Below are 18,996 nucleotides of genomic sequence, written 5' to 3'. Positions count from 1 at the left end.
TACTTTCTTTGTTAAGTTTAGTATGTATGTATGTATGTATGTATGTATGTATGTATGTATATGTATATATATATATATATATATAGATAGATAGATATATATATATATATATATATATAGATAGATAGATAGATAGATAGATAGATAGATAGATAGATAGATAGATAGATAGATAGATAGATATAAATTTTTGGAAATGAAAAAAATGTGTCAAACATACACTGTGAAAAATGTCTAAACCTTTTTGCGTGGACAGTCACATCTACTTTATTTATAGCCTGTCTTTATAGGTTAAAAGTATTGGTATTGCTATGTATTGCAGTACTGGCCCTGTATATACTCGTTATTGGATTGATACCAAAATTTGCAGTATTGCACACTACTACTACTACTTTGTGTGGCACAGATTCAGCAAGGTGCTGGAAACATTTCTCAGAGATTTTTTTACCATACTTATATGACAACATCCCACAAATGCAGCATATTTTTCTGTTACAGGGCCACAATGCAAATCTTCCACCCACAACATGGTGACTGTGGAGGCCATTTGACTACAGTGAACTTGCAGTCATGTTCAAGAAACTAATTTGAAATTATCTGAGTTTTGTGATATGACACATCATCCTGTTGGAAGAACCTATCCTAAGGTGGTCATAAAGTCATGGTCAGCAGCAATACACTCCGGTACAATTTGAATGCTGCTTAACTGGTACTAAGGGGCTCAAAGTGTGCCAAGAAAATTTCCCTCACACCATTAGATCACCACTGCATGCTGAACCATTAGAACAAGACAGGATGGATCCATGCTTTCGTTCTCTGTAAACCCTAGAGATGTTTGTGTCTAAAAATCCCAGTAGATCAGCAGTTTCTGGAGTACAGAGACCAGTCTGCCTGGCAACAACAACCACACTCAGTTCTCTTCAATCATGTTTACTTCCTATTCTGATGTGAGGTCATCTTGACCATGATTACATGCCTGAACACATCAAGTGGCTGCCATATACCGGTAACTAATAAGTAGTTGAACAGCTGTACCTAACAAAGTGGCCAATGAATGTGTGTTGTTAAGAGGCAGACTACCATATGACTGGCCTCTGTGATCACTCTGTTCATCTCATTAAGTTAAACTGTTATGGGCTATATATACTCATCCCATAGCTTCAAGTAGTTTTTAATTGGACACTATAAAAAATATACAATAAGCAAAAGGAACCGACAAAAAATGTTCTTAAATGTTTATGTAAAGGTTTATGAAGAGATTCTGCAAGAAAAGAATAAAAAACCCTCTTGTGATGATATTTATTTTGTAATTCTGAAATTCAGAAAGGGATTAAAAATGCATAATTTCCGTACTAGGCAAATTGCACAATACATTTTTAAGCAATAGCTTGCAAAAAAAAAAAAGCCAGATGTAGCAAATATGATACAAATTAAAACTAAAACCTGCAAATTTATACTTGTTTTTGTTTTCAACTTCAGAAACCTAAATAAGCAATTGCACATTTTCCAAAAAAAAAAAAAGTAATTTCTTGGCAATTATTTCATGGTTCAGGCTTTAAATGCTTAATCTGAGAAGACAGGTTCTGTGAGCCATCTTAAACAGATGAACACTAAAGGGTCTACATGTAATTTCTACCCTGTATGTTCTGATGTTACTGTCATCAACTTTACAACACAGAAGGTTGTTGCAAATGGGGGCAAATTTAAAACCCCAACAATAAGCATGTCCAGAGTACATTTAACTCAAATGACTTAATTAGCTTTCTATTAAAAAAAAAAAAACAAACAAAAAAAAAAAACACAACTAAAAAAAAACAAAGTAAACGACTGTCAAATTCAAGTTTCAGCGAAATTAAGAGAAAAAAAACAAAACAAGCATCAACTTTAACAATGCCATTTGATTTTTTTCCCCAAAAGATAACCAACTTTGATATATGTGAAATCTATCTACAGTACTATTTTAGTATTTAGTTGTTACTCGGTTGTACTTATATGTGCAAAGACAAGTTTTCACTAGACATGACGCAAACACTACATCTTCAGCGGAACTGCGGGAACCTGGTTATTTGAAATGCAAATGGTCAGAGTCAGGAGTCTTCTTGCATTGAAATACTGACAATACCATGAAAAATAGTTCATTTGGCAACATAGTGTATAAATAATGTATTTATTCTACCAATCATTTTCGCAATCATTCATTTTAAAATGGAATTTAAAATATTCTTGCTTCAGTGCAGCTATGTTTCAACGCCATTTAGTCTGAAAGCATGATGTTTCGTGGTCGCTTCTCTGGTTCCATCAGTGGCATGAAGGGTAACAGTCACAAAGTTCTTTTCCTCCTTGGACAGCAGCTGCTGGCAACTGTCAGTAGCAGTTCATTGCACTGTGCTACTATAATAATAAATAAGTTCAGCATATACATTGCAACATCTTCATTGACGCATTCTCATGAAATCCTGCATATATATGATAATCCAAGCTTCCTCTAAAACCTCGTAACCTTACATTCTAAGCAGTGAAAAAGAATTTGAAAAATCTATACTTATGTACATAATAGTATAAATATAGCAGGTATTCGATACTGCCCTGACACAGGACACAGTGTGAGCGAGCATAGCCTCCAGAGCTGAACCTCAGCCAATAACAAAATAGTAAATTCCTTTGTCTGTTTAGAGCAAAGTCTGCTCATCATGGTGTATTCACAAATGCTCTGTTCCCTTATGCCTGGCTTCCCATGTCCCACATCATCGCAGTAATATCCATGTCGGTGAGCGTGACTGTGTACGGGGCGTCCACTTGCTCAGGCTCTACGTGCACCTCTGCTCTCACGGTGCTGTTCAGGGTATTTTGCCTCCAGGAATTTAGCGGTCGGATTGATTTCTGGAAACGCTGTCAAAACAGAGAGAGAGAGAGAAAGAGAGAGAGAAAGCCAGAGATAATCACAAACCCACTTAAGACTGCTACTGTGACAGTAGTGTACGTTAATGAGTGGTGATACTGACTTCTTTCAGTGTTCCAGTTTCTTTGCTGATGGCGACGATAGCCCAGATGAGGATCTGTAAACAGCAGGTGGCCCCCATGCACACACCTAAGGCTTTACCCCACAGTGGATACACATAGTCGCCGTAGTGGAGTGACGTTCTGTACATCTCAATGAAGATGTATGTCAGGATGAACTATGCAACGGGAAAAGCACAGAGTGAGCAGAGGATCATTTCATCTCAACACAAAAAGAAGCAGAGTGGAGGGCCGGCACTGAAAAACTGCAGATCGAATTCCAGTATCTCCTCTTCAATTATTTACCTGCCCCAAAGATGTCAGCACAGTGGGCAGCTGATGCTTTCAAATGAGTGACGTCATTTTAGTTCCTTTGTTAGTTTCTGAGTCAAACCCTTCAGTCATTTAATAGGATACTATGAACTCTCTTTCGCTCTTTTACTAAAGGTTCACTGGTACACTTGAATGCAGATGCTAATAGATTTACCTGCTGGATGCCAAGTTCATGCTTTAGAAGCAGCATAAATAACAAAGGGAGGAATTTGGTTTTAAAATGATACAAATCAACAAGCATATAATGTGTGCTATAGTTAGCAGTATCACCACAGCTACCAGAAGTGTTTTTTTTTACTTATTCATCCCATAATAGCTGTGCCAGATAAACAATAATGGAAACAGAATAAGATAATTTAGATCACAGAATGTAAAACATTTAAGATAAAGCAGCTTTATAGCTTCTGGACTTGAAGTCAGCCACCTAAAAAAAAATGTAATTAAAAAGAATATCAAAACCTGTACGTTGTCTGTTAGGTTGTGCACAACAAGGGTTATTTACTGTGGCTACAATTTACAGACTTTCTCTAAATGCCTCATGACGGACACATTCACCTTATGCACAGAGATTCCCACTTAAAGACCAAGAGGAGTCACAAACCACACCTCATGGGCTCAAAAGCTAGTGTACTCCAAGTGTTGGTCCCTAGACTGGGTAAATGGAAAGGTGGGGTGAGGAAGGGCATGTGCCATAAAATCTGTGCCAAATCAAACATATGGATCCTGTGGTGAACGGGAGGCAGGAAGTTGTGCTAGAGCTGTGAAAGCTAGCAGAAAACAACAACCTCAACACTGCATTTGCTCAGACATCTCACAATAGTCCTGCTAAGTCTGAACTTTTGGGTGAAGGGATGCAAATAAAAGCAAGAAACAGCCAGGCACACTGAGACCTGCATGCAAAGATTCTTCGATTTATTAGAGAGATATTTTCACAAGCATTTGTTAGCCGTCACCAGTGCTGTTGTTATCTACTAACAACCAATATCGATATCAGTTCAAGTGTAAACTCACCAGTAGAAGAAACGGAGTGCAGAAAACCCAGCATGCTTTGAAGTAAATCAGCACTTTGCCACACCAGGGAGGACAGTGGCGAATCATATCCAAAATATCTTGACAAAACTGGTTGACGCCTCATAAAAAACAAATTAGAAAAAACAAACAAACATTCAAATACAAAGAAGATCATTAAAAAAAAAACAACTCATCGTTCGACCAAGAAAACAATGTAAAAAAAATACGATCAATGTTCTATTCAAAAAATAAAATGCGGGAAAACAAACAAACTTGCCATACAGCAAGTCAGTCACTGAAATGATCAAAAAAGGAGTGACATGGTTAAAGGAGTTTATTGTGAATATGAGGGCTGTGAGGTGAGATACCATAGAAGAAGGAGATGCCAATGCACATGAAGAGGGTGATGATGATGAGGCCGAAACTAGTGCTGAAGGAGTCAATGAGAGTGAACCAGTAAATTCCTCCCTGTATAGACAGACAGCATGGGAAATATGACTCTTTCTGATCATATGAAGCATGCACACGTCAGACTCCTCACTGAAAACAAACATACTCACATCAGTGACTAACAGGAGGCCCATCAGGTAAAAGAAAAAACACAAAGCACCCAAGAATAAGGACTTTTGCAGTGGGTTGCCACGGAGGTGAGGAAACTCATCCAGCACGGCCGTAGTGATGCCCTCCATGTTTCCAAACTGTGAAGCATTAAGAAGGTGTAAAACATTAATAGGTGGTATCCGTATGTTAGACCTATATTTATGCTGCTATCTTTGTATAGAGTGCAGCCTTACCAGGGTATCAACTCCCAGCATAAAGAGCATGAGGAAGAACATAATTGACCAGAACACCGAGCCTGGCAGCAGTGCAAGGGCTTCTGGGTAAGCAACAAAGGCTAACCCAGGACCTGAAGGTAAGCAGAAAAAAATGCATTTCAAAAAGCGTGATATAAGTAATTAATTGTTGCTGTCTGTGTTATAGAAGCCAAATAGGTAAACTACCTGTATCTGCCACTTCTCCCACAGGAACGCCCTTCCTGTATGCCATGTGACCCAGGATTGAGAATATAGCAAATCCAGCAAAGAAGCTGGTGCAACAGTTTCCTGTGGTGATAACTATAGTGTCCCTGAAAACAAACAAACAAACACAAAAATCAAACCATGATTACCAGAGCCATAAAAAACAAGTAAACAAATGACAAAGCAAAAGAACAGAGCCCAAACTCACCGGATGACATTGTTGTCAAACTTATTGTAAGAGGCCATAGAGAGCAGCCCCCCGACGCCAATACCTAATGAGTAGAAGATCTGTGAGGCTGCGTCATTCCAAACCTGCAACACAACACACAAATATCTGCAGTTATTTTAAAGCAGCATCAATACACTGTGTTCACTAACTACCACTGTCCCATCAAATCTACCTGTGCATTAGCCAAGCGGCTCCAGTCTGGTGTGAGGTAGAAAGCAACGCCCTGCAGAGAGCCCTCCAGTGTGGCCCCTCTGATGATCAAAACAATGAGCACAAAGTACGGGAAGGTAGCCGTCACATAAACCACCTGAAAGCAAAGACAGCAAGGACACACATGAGGACAGCATGATATACGAGCAGAGGCAACGCAAGAGTTTGTATCTGTGCTGACAATAAGAACATTGTGTTGCGTCACCTTGCCAGAACTGCGGATGCCCTTGAGCATGCACAGGAAGATGATGATCCACGCTGCGAGTAGACACAGGGCCAGGGGCCACCGCACAGGGCCTGGATTGTGAAGGCCCTCACTGTGTACTACACCCAGGACTTGCTTACTACGAGATGAAATAGCACAAATATGACCACACATATTACGCATCTGTTTTCTCCCACTTATCCAATTCAGAGTTGTGTGGGGGGTGGAGCCTATCCCCGCTATCAGAAAGAGGCAGGATACACAGGGCTGTCACAGGGCTAACAGAGAGAGACAGCACCTATTACACATTAACTATATAAACAAGGCACAGCTGTTGGTCTGGATTTCTATGATGACATCGTCCTGGACACTAAAAAATTCCATATGTCCTACAAGGGAGTAAGAGAAGTGAAATTCAGTTTCTGTGGCACTCTTTGTCTACTACAATGCCTGTAATATTCAGATTTCTTTTATTTTTTGAATTCACTTAAATAAAATTGAACCAAATTGAATTTGACTAAAGACGTAGTACGATGGCACGGTGGTTAGCACTGTTGCTTCACAGCAAGACGGACCTGGGATTGAATCCACCATCTCGCCAGGGCCTTTCTGTGTGGAGTTTGAATGGTCTCTCCATGTTGGCGTGGGCTCTCTCAAGGTACTCCAGCTTTCTGCCATAGTCTAAAGACATGCAGTTAGTGGGGGTAGGTTAATTTGGGTTTAAATTGCCCACAGGAGAGTATGAATGGTTGTCTGTCTGTCTGTGTTGGCCCTGTGACAGACTAGCAACCTGTCCAGGCTGCACCTCATCTCCTCACTCTTTGACAGCTCAGAAAAGCTCTGGCCCCCCTGCATGCAGTAAAGTGCAATAAAATACTGACTGCATTACCACCCATAAGGCTATACACCTTAAAATGAAAAAAAGCTCTTGTGATATTATGCATTTTGACTAAAAGGATAAAACATGAACACAGTGCTTTTTGTAATGATGATGTGCAAAGCCTCTGGGATTCATTCACCATGTCCCACGGACTGCTGTGGTTATCTGTACAGACAACTGCTCTGTACTGAAACGCTTACGTATTCTGTAGTAACACTGTGTTGCTGTGAAGTACTAAAAAAAAAACAGTTGACTGGGATCAAGTGTTGAGTCCTTTTGAGCAAGTACTTCAGCAAGGTTTATGATTACCTAAATAATTGTATGAGAAATTTAAAATGAGTAGACTTGAATGAGAACAATTCTTGTCACTTAAGTTAAAGCTCCTGCTGCCATTTCAGATTTGCTCAAAGCCTCTTGTATGTTTTTTCTCACCCTATTGTTAAGACACAGTTGGCTAAAACCCATCAAATGTGTCACTTAGGTGTGGCTTAGAGACATACCAGTGCCTTTGCATTGCTGTCATTTTGATGCACCCATAGTATATAAGTTTAAAAAAATACTTTGCAAATTAAACCCTTGCTACGCATTACTTTTTTCTTTTAGTAAATCAAAAATGTACAACCTTAAAAACAACACTGATTTATTCATTTATGTAAAATGACCATCCAAATAAAGCACTTACTTCCAGAAGATTTCTGTCGGGGTGAGGACTTTACCAGTGGAGTTATTGGCAGTGATGTTACCATTACAGATAGTTGCATTGGCGAGGGCCTCACAGGACCAGGGCAGAGGGCTCTGGAATGAGCTGCCCAGGTAGTAAAATGTCCACGCTATAATAACGTTATAGTAGAGACACACCAGTGTGGACACACACAGCATCCCAATCCCAATCCCTGTGTAAAAACACAGAGAGGGACATGAGTACCTCAGACAAAAGCAAATGTTCTACTGTATAAGGCAAACTGTATGTAAGACGTTAGTTTCAGAAAATGGTGCTTAAACTGGCAAAAAGAAATAATACTGACATTTAACAATCACTGCAGAGTTTATCACCCTTGATCGCACTATTGCTGACAGCCAGTGTTATTCTTGCTAACATAAAAAACGTTCACTTCCTTTTTCCTTTTATGAGGAATTCCGTCTCACCTTTCTCTTAAATAAGCCTGCTGGCATGACCACTCCCTAGCACAAGTAAGACATTTCTTACAGGGTTAAAATTAGTTTCTGAGAAGCCAGGCATTTTAAGGTAAGCCATAAGAAGTGAGGCAGCAATTTGTTTTGAGTCACTCAGCAGCTATTTGCATGAACTATAATGTCTGGTCTGACTGGTGACGCTGGCATTTTGACGTCAATCTGAGATTCTGCCCACACAAATCCTTCAAATTCAAACAGAAATGCTGCATAACTGTGGTCAAATATTTTGTTCTAACTAACTGGAATAAAGTACCCCCAGTATGAAATCACCATGCAGACACCATGCTAAAGTTTCCAAAGTCTTTCCACCGATTTGCTTCTGCTTTCTGTAATTACTTACAAAAAATTCCTGCAATAGGAGGTCATTACCTTTGAGCAGAGGGCAGCATTTCCACACAGTGATCGGGCCGGCTGCTCCATACTGGCCTAAACTCAGCTCCATGAGGAAGAGCGGAACACCCGTAACAATAAGCATGATGAAATAGGGGATGAGAAAGACACCTGTGAAGATTAGAAACAGGCCTCTTTAATGAAGGGAGGGAGACGACTCAATAAAAACGACTTGGTTTGTGGATGCAGGCAGCCTGTAGCAGCAGGCTAACTTATAAAAATGCAATATAGACATCATCTATCTGACTTTACTGTCAGACAAGCTGCAACATGTACGCTTTTCAAAAAGAGATGTGTATTACTTAAGGCTGGGATCAAAAAGTAAACCCCATTTCTGGCGTGTAATCGAGGAAAAACATTGTCCCTACTTAGAGGATTAGTGAATGCTTTGTGATGTAGTTCCCACTCTCATCAGTCTTTCCAGAGGCTGTCATGGCATGCTCTGGAAAGAGTGCGCCAAATAAATCAGCATGATGAGAAGCACACACACCCAAGGGCAGGGCAAAGAGTGCCTCATGCACAAATGAGTGTTACAAACAATGATTAACACACACACACACACACACACACACGACAAGCATTTGATTATGGACCACTCACCTCCCCCATTGCAGTAACAAAGGTAGGGGAACCTCCACACGTTTCCCAGTCCCACACAGTATCCAATGCAGGAGAGCAGGAACTCATACTTTCCACCCCACTGCTCCCTCTGGACAATCGGTGTTGGAGTAGGTAGTTGGCATTCAGACTGTGGCTGTGGTGTAGGTGTACTTGGCGGGTTGAAACCATTTTGTGTGACTGTATTTCCATTCATATGTACTTTATTCTAAAAACAACAACAACAACAAATTAAATTGTTAGGATGTTGAAATGAGAGGGGAAATACATGGTAACTCTGATGTAAATACATATGAGGAACTGACTGTGACTGACTGTTCTGTTTGCTTTTGTCTGACAAGGTTTGTTTGCAGTTTGTGGATTACACAGTCGAGTACAAAAACCAAGAACAGGCGCACACACTTAGCGTGTGGTCTAACTTTTCTATCTCCTTAAAACCGTCCACTTGCCGTCCACAACTATTGCTTCCTGTTCCTCTTCCTTCCTGCGCACCATCTACCTCTAAACAAAGGAGGAACTGGTTTTGATGTCCGCACACACAGGGAGGAAGTCTGATGAAGGTAACAACAGGGCTTCTGCTTTAAGCATTGTTACTGCATTGTTATATAGTTCACGTTTCCCCCCCATTTTTAAACATATTGAACGCCAATGTATTATTATTATTATTGCATGAAAACAAACAAACTGCATGAACACGAGGATGATTTGCTTCTGTAAAAGAAGTTGCTCAGTTGAGTTCTCACGCTGTTATCTGGATATTACCTTGTCATTTATCATCATTATGTGCACGTTTCTATAGCTACTGAGGATGTACAAGGCCTGTTTAAAGTTTAGCAAGTATTATAATATTTTTTTTTGTTCTTTTTACATAAGGGGAGTAGGTCTTGATAAGTGTTAAACTTCCATCTACTCCTTTTTGTACTTAAAAACATTTATTGACACCAAGTAGTTTTTTGTATTTTTTTTATTTTATTTTGTATTTGTATTTTTTTGTTTGAATTAAACTACATTACAACTTTTGAGCCCATAATGTAGCATGTCTGAGATATTTTGTATGACTGGCTTTTACACACTTCATCAAACAGATATGATGTGGACAATCTGATGCACATGGTAAAATCTGTTGGTCAAAAAACAAAACAAAACTTATTTAAGGTTACAGTTACTCTTGTTTCTTGTGGTGATTACTATTCTTCGACGATTAAAATCCAGATATATTTTATAAGTTGTCCAATTGAGATTTAAAGAGTGGGGGCTTAGAATAACAAGTAGCAGCAATCATTTTCAATTATAAACCCCCAAACACCCTCACAGTCACTTAATATACCACAGCCACACCTCAGAGAAAAACGAATCGTTTTATTTCCCGTTTCTACACATTTGCTGCACTATTGAACCAGTCTTTCTAGCTGAGTGCTCATTGTGCATGTGTGATGTACACAGCGGGGAAAAGTTAAGGTAAACACAACTGCTGAACAACTGAACCGAGGCAAGGGCTTTATCTGCTGCAGACGAAGAGGAAAAGCCTGAGAGCAATGCAGGCGGACAGGTTGGACCGCCTCATCTGAACACGGTATCTTTCAGACAACTGAAAGCGCCCGTTGGTGGCATTGAACTGCTCGTAACGGGCTTCTGGGGTTACATCAGGACGCTAGCGTGTGTCTTACACCTGTACAGAGTCCTGTATGATGCGGTGAAAGCCAGAATAACAAAGTTGCATTGCTCCTACCTGCTCTGCGGTTGTGCCGCTGTCTCCAGCCGGGTTCCCGGAGGCTGCTTTGTCGGTTGTGTCCTGCATTTTCCCCCACTCTCCCTCCCGACAGAGGTGGCCCTTCGCTGTCCGGTTTGTCACTCTTCACTCCGCATTTCACAGGGGAAAGCGGTTTTTTTAGGACTCCGTGATGTGGTGGCTGAAGTTGAAAAAGAAGCGCTGTAGCTCAGACACAACAACAGAGTGACGAGCAGGAAACAAACCGGTGGGCGGTGAGGTGACGAGGAGACAGGAGGCAGGGCGCAGGTGCAGCTTTATCCAGGAGGAAGACACCTCCTACTCCTTCTCCTGTACCTTTGGGTGGGAACTGGAAGAGTATCGATAGCTATGCTAGTGTTTACGTTTCGGTGCTGTGTTTTACATGTCCTTTACATTAATTTGAGTTTTCTGCAGTGTACGCCCTGATACCATCAAAGGCTGACCTCACCTCTGTGTGCACCTGCAGCCCACCAACAAGAGACCAAATTAAAGATGTAAACTTAAAAAAACCCTACTTTGAAATCAATGAATCAACATAAGGATCGCTTACATAGTATTAGCTGCACACAAACATGATTCTGGTCCTTAAATACATCAGTTAAAACATTTATTTTTCTTTAGCGTGGCGCAAAAAAAAAAAGTTTATTTTGTCCAATTTTCATAAATGTCTCTTTCTTGCTAAGAGTAGCAGCACATGAAAGCCTCCTGCCACACACAGTTAAGTGAGAGATGCTAACACAAGGTTACGTTATATCTGCTAAGTTTTTATTTATCTGTATGTAAGTTTCTGCAATATACAGGGTTTTGGGGTTTTTTACGAGCTACCAGGTTCTTTTGCTCAGTTAATCCAACAAGCAGGTCACATATTTATACCCCTAACCCTTATTTAAATTAATGATTAGAAACCATATGTGTGTTGTGTTTTTAATCTAATAGATTTTCAGAGTTGTCATGTCTGTGTGATATTGAGCTGCCATCAGGACTAGGGCTGTTTTTATTACCAGCACAGGCTAATGAACCCAAAGAACCAGACCAACAGCAGGAGTTGGTTTCAAGAGGTTGATATGATACTTAGTGTGGGGTGTGGGGGGGTCTATGTGACTAAGACTCTAGTCTTGCTCAACTGGTCTGATTTAACATTTAATTAACGCTAAACTCCATAAGTAATCTTCACCTATGTGACACACATGGGTTGTGATATTGTCGAGAATAAATAGAGAATAAACTGTACCCAAATGGGTAATTTAGGAGAATAGACTGCACTGGGACACTTATCAACAAAAATGCTTTGTAAAATTGCAGTGATGGAAATACTCTTAGCTCTACGGCACAAGTTGGCAAAAAAATGAATGAAAATGACCTCCTATCAAATAAATGATTTGGTCTATATATAACAGTATAACAGTAGTCTCCCTATTCACACTGCCCAACTAAAGCTCACCCTGAAAAAGATGAAACGTCAAAGATCATCACCAAAATACTGACTTAATTCTGAGTGAAGAATATAAGAAAGCAACTCAGGCCTGGTAGTATGTTTAAAATTCTTTGGTTCTTTTCCACTCAGCCCATTTTACTTTGTTGTACAGATATACACCTAAATTATTTAGCTACCTAAATAAAAGTAAAAAAATAAATAAAAATAAAGTTGTATTAATACAAAATCCACTGTATTTAATTAAAATGATCATCAATAATGGATTGCATTTATATAGTGCTTTTCTAGACACTCAAAGCGCTTTACAATTCCACTATTGATTCACTCTCACATTTACACACTGGTGGAGGCAAACCACAGTTGTAGCCACAGCTGCCCTGGGGCAAACTGACAGAAGCGAGGCTGCCATATCGCATATCACACCAGTAGGCGGTAGGGTGAAGTGTCCTGCCCAAGGACACAACAACCAGGACAGATAGAGCTGGGGATCGAACCGGCAACCGGTTACAAGATGAGCTTCCCAACCCCCTGAACCACGGTCGCCCATCAAGGTAAATAATGACATCTGCACTATTTCTCTAGATACAAGTGATAAACTGCAATTTAAACTAGGGTGAAGGCCAACTTAATCCAGTTAGCCTTGACCCTGCTTAATCCCACATCTTGCCTTTGGTTGAATCTTGGGTGGATCTTGCCCTTAACCCAACCATAGCACAAAAAAATCAATGTTAAATGTAGCAGATTTGCCAAAGTGAACCTGCCAGTTCTTGCTATCAGCGACGTCATAGTTTGGCAGGAGGAAACTTCTTTACTGGCTTGCTGCCCAAAGTTGAGTGTAAAACTGTAAAATTCGAATCAACAAGTTGTAATCACAGGGGTGTAACATGCTGGAACTATTTCTCAACAAACGAGCTTATGTGCCCCACCTGTACTGTTCACATAGCCTACTTATGTCACACCTAATCACACCGAACAATGATAAGAGAATTTGAACCCTTTGTATGTGATTCACTGTATACTGAAGATACTTAAAAAATAAATTTGGAATGGACTCAATATAATTTTCCACTTTAATCAGGTTTATAATTCTTTTGTTTTCTTGTCTTTTTTTAAATTTAAATACTAGCATCATTAGTTAAATTTATTATAGGGCAGATGTTGTGGAGCTACTAAATTTGCATTATTGCTTCTTTTAAAAAAAAGTTAGATGTTGGTTTATGTTCCTAAAAGGCTTAGCCTTCTGCAAACATACTGCATAAAAATGCCCAAGTGTAAGTGAGAGTTATTGATCTTCACATGGTTGTAAGGGAAACCCCAAACCTTCTTATCAATCTGTCTGCACAAAAGAGAGCATCTGACAACCGTTTTCAGCGCAACTTTCTCTACCGTGACTCAGGTACATTTGATCAGCTGTTAACTGCAAACATTCAGCAGTAGCAACAGCACAGTATATATAGCTGTAATGACCACACGGAGGGGACATCTTTCCTGTGAAGTAGTGTTGCGCTCATCTGAGAAATCACAGAAATAGTTACAGCATCTTTTTGCCCGCACATGTAAGTCTTGATGGTGTGATCCTGAATGCCAACTCGTGGATTCTAATCCACATAAGCTCGTGATGCTCTCCTAAATCCATCCAATCTGTTGCGTGTCTATACTTAACAGCTCCACTCAATAAATCTGGGTCAGCAGAAGGTAAAGTCAAGCTACAGTTGCTGTATGTGTAGAACAATTTTTTAAAAAGAGTTGTGTTTAAAGCAACCTTTAGCCTGGTGTTGTGAGAGCCCGGTTTGGAAGCTACCCTCATTAAGGAGGAGTAAGAGTGGACAAGAGCTCAAAGACGCAGATTTGAAGATTTCACACAGAAAATGGAACTCCAGGACCATACGATGAGCGATTGGAGCCAATACTATTTACCACCTACAAGTGTGAACCACCACTTTCTCTTTAGTGATTTGAAAAGCAGCTGTATGTGGCCGCAGGGTAAATCAGATGCATACTGCAACATCTGGGCCGATATTGAACCGGCAAGAGTGAAAAGCTGTAGCAGTGGGTCTTTTGCTATGGATGCTAGAATAAGACTGGACAGTTTGAAATCTGGGTGCAATCCACTCTTGCCTTACTGTGCCACCAGCAGGATGTTGCACAATTATAGCTGTGAAAAACACTCTTGGGACAGTGAAGAGTTGCAGGAAGAAGAGACTGCTTTGGACCTGGTGGAAATCCTTGACATAGCGGATGAAGAGCAGGATGAGGAGAGCTGGTAAATGCCATCAGATGTACAGTGATATTCTCTGACAGTGCAGCTTGTGATGTAGAAGTATTTCATTTTATCTAGCTTGTTTCTAGTCTGAGTTATGACAGAGACATGAACCTGAATTTGTGCACTTCTAAAGACACGTTAAAGACTTTGAGGTGGCTGCTTTGTAGGACAGTTCAATCTGAGCACTCTTCAGTATTAAAAGCTCTTCTGAACAGATCTCTTCTTTACATAGTCGTAACGTCTTATTCCTCACAGGCTGTACGAGTCTCCAAGGAAGCATTCGTCTGTAGAGAAAAAGGAATCTGCTTTTAAATGGTGTCGACATGTCCTCGATAATCCCAGCCCTGAGATGGAAGCTGCATGCCGTGCACTGATAAAAATGCTGGATCAAGGCAAGCGAGTGCCACAGACTCACTCACCCACTCATTATCTTACAAATATCCTTGATATAAAAGAGGATTCCTTTAATGGCATTCACTTTTTGTATTGTCAGGATCAAGACGTGAGCTCCACAAACGTCCTGCAGTTTCCTATCATGCTGCCAGTGTCCCTGTGGGCTCCTCTGTGAATAATACTTCTGCCAGTGCAGCAGCAAATACACCTGACAGTTCAGGTAATATCTTTTTAAAAAAGTCTGAACTTCAACCATGAAACCTGAGTCATTATCTTACATTCTTTTCTACACACACAGATGACCTTTATACTCCAGCACAGCTACACATTATGTCGTTCTTTTTATAAGCTTTGGATAAAGTTAGCTTTAATTTATGTCGGTTATGTTAGTTCGTTAACTATCTGTTTCATGTGCAGCCTTGTGTTGTGTCAGTGTCAGGTCATGCACAAAAAAGCGCAAACACAACCTAGTAACCCATCAACTAGTCTGCTAACTTACCTTCTTGGGACAACTGTGTTTTTTTTTCTTCTGTCCTGGTCATCAGTGAAGGTAGATTTTAAAACAAAAATAAAGCCATTAAACAAAATAGCTTGTCATCAGATGACAAATGTGCAGTTAGTTGCAGATTGTTCAAAAGATTGCATTTTGTCGAAATGTGATCCCTCTTTTGGTCTCCACGGGGACTGTTGACTTGTAGCCTTACCTACTCAACTGTGATTGGTCCGTAGCACTCGGACTACGAATGAACTACAAACAGAAAGTGGGAAGCTTCCAGTTGACAAAATATTGTCCCCTTCCCTGCTGCAGATTCTTGATATTCACATACAGATGTGTGTTTATGTCAGCTCAGAGTTAACTGACTTAAAGCGATGAATATGCTGGATGAATAAGCTTAAAAATCTGTCAGAGGATTAGGACACAAAGACATAAAGCAAATAGACAGCATGCATATATAATTTGTGGTTTGTTTGTATTGCATATTGGGTCTATGCTTTGGTATTGCTCTGTAAGACTTTATGGTCATTTTCTATCTATTCCTCATCTCATTTTGGTTGTTTGGGTATCTTTTGCACAACTTCCTCAAGTGTGACTCGGGTATATTTGACAAGCTGCAAAAATTCAGCAGTATATGCAATACATGACGTACAGTAATTACAGCCACATTGTTACTTCCTGATTTCCTGAGGATTTTGTGCACACAGAAAAGTAGAAACAACAACAAAAAAAAGGTATTCCTCCTAAATACCGAGAGACTGAAGTGCATGTCTTCAATTTATTATTTATTTATTAATCACAGGTCACAGTGAGCCAAGCATTTCCCTCGATGTCGTAACAAAGAGCTACAGGCTACAAGATGTCCGCATCATGGCTCAACTGCAGGAAGCCAGTGAGTATAGAAAAAAATATTTGTAGTGATATAGCATGCTACTTAAAGGTTTGATTGAGAGTCAATAACATGTCCATATTTTTCAGGTTTGAGGCAGGACTTTGTGTCCATGCCTTCCACTGCTTCACAGAGGAGAAACCCTGAGGCTCCATTGATGCTTCCACCCTCGTTTAACACCACTGGTGAAAACACTGCTTACTCAACTCCAGGAAATAAATCCGAAACTTCTTCCATATCAGCAGTTAAGGAGTGCTGCCACAGTCCCAGACCATCCAGACTTCATCAACAAGTCACCCAATTCAAGCTGCTTAAACGCGCCCAGAACCAAGGTACACAAAGTCAGGCATGTTTATACTGTCAGTGTAAGTGATTGATTTTCCTGTGCTATGAAAGGATTACAGTGAGATTTACTCACTGAAGACGGCTGATAGGATCTTCTTTCTTTTTATTTCTTTGGGACATGGTCTCAACAGCACCCCTATTTTTGATTTTCTCTTATTTTCTCTTATTTCTCTTATTTTCTCTCGTACATGTCGTGCATTTTCCACATTTCATTTGAGAAACTTTTTTTGTAAAATAGCTCCAAAACATGAGCAGATGCTAGAGGTTATATTACCTCAGTGTGAGCTCAGTGTGTTTTTTGCAGCAGCAGCAGCACCAGGCAGGACGAGGTCGCCCCTGCGTACCAGCCTCCGCTCCCTCCAGGCTGTTAGGAACAGCCGAAGTTTAGACATCGACGACTGCCAGCCTGCTGACCAAACCGCTTACCTTCCATCAGGTTTAGATCAGTTATTTGTTTTTGTTTCTTAACCAGAAAATATGTGCAAAATATGAAACTCTGCATCTTAATGACTACATGTGAGCCATTTTCTTATTTTTTAATTCATTCTTTCCCAGATCTGTCATCTGCCACGGGGGAGGGCTTAAGTTGCTGGTTGCCATCACTTTCCCCAGCTTCATTGAACTCTGGCAGCTTGTTGCAGTCGATGAAAAGCTCATCAGTCCGGACAGCGGCCGTGAAGAAGATGAACAGGTCTCACTCGCTCAGCCCCTGCCGGATTCCTCAGTCTGCTAAAGGATGCTTGTCTGTCCACAGACGTGTTTTTACCTCACCTGAGAGGCTAACCACTGTAGCTTGGGGCAGAAATTTGCCTGTTCAGAGATAAAAGATTTACCCTGTGGGTTTACCTGGGATAAAATAATAATTATGTGATGCAATGTAATTATTTACTTCTGTGGTTGATAAGCCTCTGCAATCTCATGCATACATTTAGATTGTGACAGAATTTGGGCCTATATTAGAATCCTTTGTGGTATGCTGATCAGGGCAAAAATATGCTTTTTCAGTTGCATGTGCAAGGATCTGGTTCATCTTTCTCAGTAAGAGATTCTTGGTAAATGGCAGGCAGTCACAACCAGAGTGCTCTAAATCAAGTGGATTATTGTAGAAGTTTTGTGTTAAAGTCACAGGAATGTAGAAAAGTAAGGAGCACTGATATGCTATAAATTCACCCATACGAGACATCTTAGAAATACTGAAAGTAGAGCCAGTAGGTTGTATTATCAGTGGCTTTGCAAGCGTGCTCATGTGCACAAACTACGTTTCATGCATAGATTACAAGTATGAATATAGACATCAGTGTGGTCGATGAGCTGAATGAGCAGCTCTCTGCAGAGCTGTTGCAACAGGAAGTGTGCTGTCTGGCATCGTCAAGTACGAAACACTAAACAGGTATCCTTTACGTAGTAGTTGGAGTTGTTAAACAATCTGACATCACAAACAAAGCATTTCCAGGAAACAGCGATGTGGGTTGGTGCAGCTTCTTCCTAGATTTTCATTGTTGCTCACTACTTCAGAGGCCACCTTTGTTTGCTAATGTTTTTGTATCGCTGAGCATGATTTATTTTAACCCAATTGACATATTTCTCCTAGATTTTTCAGAGTAACCTGAACCCAGCTCGGGCCCAGTGGACTTTACATTGACCTTTCTTTTTATTAATAATGTCTCATTTTCAATTAAAATAGGAGACAAAAGCCACTGTGCAGATGCTTATTATAGTAATAGTAAATAAATGACAGTGGGTTATAGTAGCTGAGATAATGCACAGTGAAACCTGACATTCAGTGTGTGCTGGAGTACCCTCTGCTGTTCACTGTGTTTATGACCTTGTTCATGAATTCACTTAACAGCAGCTCCAGTGTGTCACTAAATGTCAGGCACTATAAGAACACCACATGGTTGAGAAAAATGAAATGCATACAGAAGTGTAATTATTTGATCAGCTTGCGCTTGTTTTATTTATAATTGTTTTTTGTTGGTGTGTCAAAATATCTAAAAAAAAATTCCAACTGTAACCACAGTCATTAAAGTCCTGTCATATTCCACCTCAATGATTACTTTCCATCGCTTTTACTTTATGTTTGATGATAAATGACTAGTGGATTGGACAAATATTAACATGAGTTAAATATTAACATATCAAAAGGGAAGTTGAACTGCATGGATCTGAATCTCTCTCAATCACTTCTTACTGGAATTCTGTTCATTCAATAAGCAAAACTGAGAAAGAGGAGCTGCAGCTTATTTAGTATTAGAAAAAAAAGAAAACTGTGTCTTCATTTTTTTCTTCCTTTATTGTGAATTTGGGATATTGTGGAAGCTCTTCACCACCAACTGAAA

At 40.1% G+C, this 18,996-nt stretch overlaps 3 protein-coding genes across 4 annotated transcripts in view; 1 reads left to right on the top strand and 2 right to left on the bottom strand.

Annotated features, from left to right (window-relative positions):
- LOC146509684 (short transient receptor potential channel 2-like) overlaps positions 1-18,996 on the bottom strand; it is a 50,106-nt gene that overhangs the window by 30,281 nt on the left and 829 nt on the right. The window lies entirely within an intron of this gene.
- slc6a7 (solute carrier family 6 member 7) lies at positions 1,461-11,287 on the bottom strand. The gene is made up of 14 exons (XM_085174443.1): positions 10,816-11,287; positions 9,069-9,294; positions 8,448-8,579; positions 7,567-7,777; positions 6,005-6,143; positions 5,762-5,896; positions 5,569-5,672; positions 5,343-5,467; positions 5,136-5,248; positions 4,902-5,039; positions 4,710-4,809; positions 4,342-4,460; positions 3,003-3,176; positions 1,461-2,889 (listed from the first exon to the last, which is right to left on the bottom strand). Exons 1-14 carry the CDS (start codon positions 10,882-10,884, stop codon positions 2,719-2,721), a joined length of 1,956 nt encoding a protein of 651 aa, XP_085030569.1. The 5' UTR covers positions 10,885-11,287; the 3' UTR covers positions 1,461-2,718.
- LOC146509685 (SLAIN motif-containing protein-like) lies at positions 12,712-18,976 on the top strand. 2 transcript variants are annotated; one of them, XM_085174445.1, is made up of 7 exons: positions 12,712-14,534; positions 14,790-14,926; positions 15,028-15,147; positions 16,226-16,315; positions 16,402-16,644; positions 16,965-17,093; positions 17,213-18,976. In XM_085174445.1, exons 1-7 carry the CDS (start codon positions 14,140-14,142, stop codon positions 17,479-17,481), a joined length of 1,383 nt encoding a protein of 460 aa, XP_085030571.1. In that variant the 5' UTR covers positions 12,712-14,139; the 3' UTR covers positions 17,482-18,976. The 2 variants fall into 2 exon arrangements, with proteins under 2 accessions (XP_085030571.1, XP_085030570.1); XM_085174444.1 differs by having other exon boundaries at positions 16,962-17,093.

Source organism: Neolamprologus multifasciatus, chromosome 10, assembly GCF_963576455.1.
Source record: "Neolamprologus multifasciatus chromosome 10, fNeoMul1.2, whole genome shotgun sequence".
NCBI lineage: Eukaryota > Metazoa > Chordata > Actinopteri > Cichliformes > Cichlidae > Neolamprologus > Neolamprologus multifasciatus.
The sequence above is the reverse complement of the archived record's forward strand: the minus strand, read 5'-3'. Positions and strand labels throughout refer to the sequence as shown.

Bases quoted from the DNA above. Each gene is read 5' to 3' on its own strand.
- LOC146509685 (XM_085174444.1), top strand. From the start codon at position 14,140: ATGGAACTCCAGGACCATACGATGAGCGATTGGAGCCAATACTATTTA. The intron at 14,535-14,789 runs GTAAATGCCATC...TATTCCTCACAG, and splicing joins GAGCAGGATGAGGAGAGCTG to GCTGTACGAGTCTCCAAGGA. The intron at 15,148-16,225 runs GTAATATCTTTT...TATTAATCACAG, and splicing joins AAATACACCTGACAGTTCAG to GTCACAGTGAGCCAAGCATT.
- slc6a7 (XM_085174443.1), bottom strand. From the start codon at position 10,884: ATGCAGGACACAACCGACAAAGCAGCCTCCGGGAACCCGGCTGGAGAC. The intron at 8,580-9,068 runs GTGAGTGGTCCA...TAATCTTCACAG, and splicing joins TTGTTACTGCAATGGGGGAG to GTGTCTTTCTCATCCCCTAT. The intron at 7,778-8,447 runs GTAATGACCTCC...GTTTTTACACAG, and splicing joins ATGCTGCCCTCTGCTCAAAG to GGATTGGGATTGGGATGCTG.